The sequence below is a fragment of the Vigna unguiculata genome, chromosome 11, assembly GCF_037176805.1.
Source record: "Vigna unguiculata cultivar grain cowpea cultivar isolate G323 ecotype 2 chromosome 11, ASM3717680v1, whole genome shotgun sequence".
NCBI lineage: Eukaryota > Viridiplantae > Streptophyta > Magnoliopsida > Fabales > Fabaceae > Vigna > Vigna unguiculata.
Window position 1 is genome coordinate 32,349,770 of NC_140802.1, and position 4,098 is coordinate 32,353,867.

At 35.1% G+C, this 4,098-nt stretch overlaps 1 protein-coding gene across 1 annotated transcript; it reads left to right on the forward strand.

Annotated features, from left to right (window-relative positions):
• Positions 1-255: 255 nt before the first annotated feature.
• LOC146881784 (uncharacterized) lies at positions 256-996 on the forward strand. Its single transcript, XM_085669341.1, has 2 exons — positions 256-644; positions 894-996. Exons 1-2 carry the CDS (start codon positions 256-258, stop codon positions 994-996), a joined length of 492 nt encoding a protein of 163 aa, XP_085525467.1.
• Positions 997-4,098: the final 3,102 nt, after the last annotated feature.

Below are 4,098 nucleotides of genomic sequence, written 5' to 3' on the forward strand. Positions count from 1 at the left end.
AGTCTTTTGCCTCTCCCAAGCGGTGCACTAAAGTTTGCCCAACTATATATTTATGATACTGATAATGAAATTCATAACATAATACAATCTTTCAGGTAAATTTGGTTACTTATACCATGCATTATATTATTTTTAAATTTTAATTATTTATGGTACCATCTTTTCACATAAACCAAACCAGCATTGGTGTTGCAATTGTAAAAAAATTTAACCAAGATGCTAGATGATTTTAATGTTCACGCCAAATCATTCAGAATGGCAAAGGATGTGTACAAAGACCACCCATATGATAATCTAAAGTTGAGACTTATTGGAGATAGAAACAAAAATGGGAGGGTTTACAACATTTCTAATGTGTCAGAAGTAGCAGCTCTTATTGTTGGTGATGTGGACACTACGTCTCCTAGAGACATTATTATGGAAAACAGACCCAAGAAACTCCAAAGAATAAATGAGTTACATGCCAGTTATTTAGGATATCAATATCATTTACTATTTCCTTATGATAAGGATGGGTATAGGCATGATGTTAGTCATCGTGACAGGATGCTGCCAAGAAATCTTAAAAGAAACCGGTTGACTATTAGGGAGTGGTTCTGTTTCAGATTAAAAACAAGGCATTGTGAAGCATTGACCCTACTAAGGTAACGAAGACTGATTAAACAATTTATTGTAGATGGTTATACGATGATAGAATCGAAATGATTATCGTTTATCAAGAACAATCAATCAAAGATAAGAGTTGATAAATATAGTAATTTTTGTGAACATTCCATTAGCGGCTTAGACAGCCATGGATCATAGAAAGGTAAAAGGGTTGTACTACCTTCTTCATTTATCGAAAGCAGAAGATTCTTGAACCAACTATATTTTGACGAAATGGCCATTTGCAGTATTGTTGGATTTCCAAACCTGTTTGTGACGTTCACATGCAATCCAAAATGGCTTGAAATAGTAAGGTTACTTGAGCCACACAAACTCTTCGCAGCTGACTAGCCAGATATAGTTGCTAAAGTCTTCAGAATTAAATTTGAACAACCTTTATCAGACTTAACCAAGAAACATTTGTTGGGCAAGGTTATAGCATGTAAGTATTACAAACCTTCTACAACCTGTTAAATTTTGTGTATATTCCAAGGATATATGGTTGAACTCCAATACATTTGACTACAAACATGTATACTATAGAAATTCAAAAACATGGACTGCCTCATGCACACTTGCTGATTTTCTTGCATCCAGCCAACAAATATCCAAATGTGAAGATATTGACAAGGTCATATCAGTTGAGATTCTACGTCTTATTTAAGAGCCAAAACTGCATCAATGTGTCAAGGAACACATGATACATGGTCCATGTGGGACAATTAATAATTCCCTTCCTTGTATGAAAAATGGTAAATGCTCAAGATTCTTTCCCAAAAAAATTTACCCCATTACTACCATATCTGAAGATGGCTATCCTTATTATCATAGAAGGAACAATCTGTCCACAATCATCAAAAATGGTATCAGCTTAGATAATCGATCTATTGTACCTTACAACTCTATTTTGTTGGTCAAATACCAAGCTCATATTAATGTTGAATGGTGCAATAAAAGTTCTTCTGTCAAGTACTTATTCAAATATATCAACAAGGGTTATGGCAGAATAACGATAGCTATCGTACCTAATCATTATTAATCCAATATGAATAAGGAATCTATTGACGAGATTAAGAAATATTTGGACTGCAGGTATATCTCCCTATGTGAAGCATGTTGGAGAATTTTTTCTTTTCCTATTCATGGAAGAAATCCTGTAGTTGAAAGACTATATTTCCATCTCCCTGGTGACCAATGTGTATACTTTAAAGATGATGATTGCATTGATGATATTATGGGAAAAGAAACAGTTGCAGAATCAATGTCTATAAGTTGGATGAAGTGTAACAAGAATTACCAACAAGCAAGATGTTTAACATATTCGCAAATTGTGTCCAAATTTGTGTATGCAAAAAAAGAAAGATGTTGGAAACCCAAAAAGATGGGAAACACTAACGAAAGACTTATTTGGGTTCCTCCAAGTTCAGGAGAATTGTTTTATTTGAGGAGAATGTTAACTCGTTTTAATGGTCCTTTATCATTTGAAGACATTAGGACAGTGAAAAATATAGTGTACCCTACGTTTAGAGAAGCATATTTAGCTTTGGGAGTCCTATCAGATGATATAGAATATGTTGTAGCAATCAAAGAAGCCAAGGATTGGGGTTCAGGTCATTTTTTATGAAAGTTGTTTGTAACAATTTTATTGTCAAATAATGTTAACAGACCAGATGAGTTATGGAAAAAACCTGGGAATGGATTTCAGATGGAATTTTATACAACGAAAGAAATATTATTGGTCGTCCAGGTAATATATACAAGTTATTTGGTATTGCATTTCAATATTGGTATTGTACAATAACACAAAGTTTAAATCATGTAGAATTACAACTCAGCAATGAGATCCTGCAAAATTTAATTTTACTAGAGATAGAGAAACTGATGCAACTAAATAGAAGCTCATTAAAAAAGTTCTCATCCATCCCTTACCCAAATTCCTTTATTCATATGCATACTAGAAACAAATTAATATATGCAGAACTTGACTATGACATTGATAAAGAATGAAATTTATTTGAATCTAATTTCAGATCAATGACAAGTAATTTTTTTTTAGTTGATAAATTGTTTTCAAGTTCTATTAATCATTGTATACTCTACTTACTAAGAATTATGTAGGTGAGCAAAAAGAAATATTCCACAAGATCAACAATGTTGTTATAGAAAGAGTAAGAGGTGTATTTTGTAAGACCCAAGAAATTTAATTAATTAAATAAATAAATAATTAATAAATGCGGGTAAGGGAAACCTTTATGACATTTAATGCTAGGACTTCGACATGGAGTAGTATTAGCTCAAATGGTTGAGAGTACTTAATTTTGTTGAGAGGACTTGGGTTTAAGTCTTGTGTATGTCATTTATGTGTTAAGTTAATTGTTTTATTCTTTTGAGAATATGTGTGATCATGTTGCGTGATAATATAATCCTAGATGCATAGGAATTATCGCGAAACATGAATTGGTTGAATGGTTGTGCTTTGACTGGGCAATATGGTGGTTGTGTGTTCGAACTTGGCCATAGACAAAGAGGTTAATGAGACTTAATTAGACTTTAAGGACAAAATTAAGTACAGAATTTTAATTAATTTCGCTTTAATTTAATAAAATTAGTTTTAGGGCTGAAAAGTGAGGAGAATCAAGTGAATTTTTGTTAGGAATCCAAGTGTGAGTCTAAGTCCCACATTGACCAGAATTGAGAAAGTAGAGCACCATATAAGGATCAAGGCCCATAAACCCATTGCCTTAAGGTTTTGGGTTGAGAGTGGTGTCAGTGTCTTATGTGGTTAGGCTCAGATCTCATTGGTGTTGTTCTCCCTAGTGAAACCCCCTCTGTAAAACCTGACAAGTGGTATCAGAGTCGATGGTTAATATCGGCTCAGACGAGTGCAGTATGGTCCTAGTATCGAAAGTCTTCCTAGCAAAGGTCCCAGGTAAGGGTTCTAGGTAAAGCGTGTCCCGTTAAGAATAACGGTGGTACAGAAAAGGACAAAAAAAGAGTACTCGTGGTTGGGCAGCTTCCGCTGGAGGGGGAGTGTATCAATGTGGTTGAAGGGACTCACCCTTGAGGGGGAGATTGTTAGGAATCCAAGTGTGAGTCTAAGTCCCACATTGACCAGAATTGAGAAAGTAGAGCACCATATAAGGATCAAGGCCCATAAACCCATTGCCTTAAGGTTTTGGGTTGAGAGTGGTGTCAGTGTCTTATGTGGTTAGGCTCAGATCTCATTGGTGTTGTATCTCCCCCGTGATACCTCCTCCTTAAAAACCTGACAAATTTTCGTGTGGCTGCAACCTAGGGAGTTTAGAACTATAAAGAGAGGAGTGAGGTGAGTGTTAGAGGACTGGGAGAAGGTCTCAAGGTTGGAGGTTCAAAGGAAAGACGATTTGGGGGCAAAGAGAAAGTTTAGAAACACTTTTGGAGTGAGGAATCCAGGTTAGGGGAAGCTAACCTTTT

Excerpts from the sequence above, each read along its gene's own strand:
- LOC146881784 (XM_085669341.1), top strand. The coding sequence starts at position 256 with ATGGCAAAGGATGTGTACAAAGACCACCCATATGATAATCTAAAGTTG. Across the intron at positions 645-893 it reads GAAGCATTGACCCTACTAAG|TATTGTTGGATTTCCAAACC; the intron begins GTAACGAAGACT and ends GGCCATTTGCAG.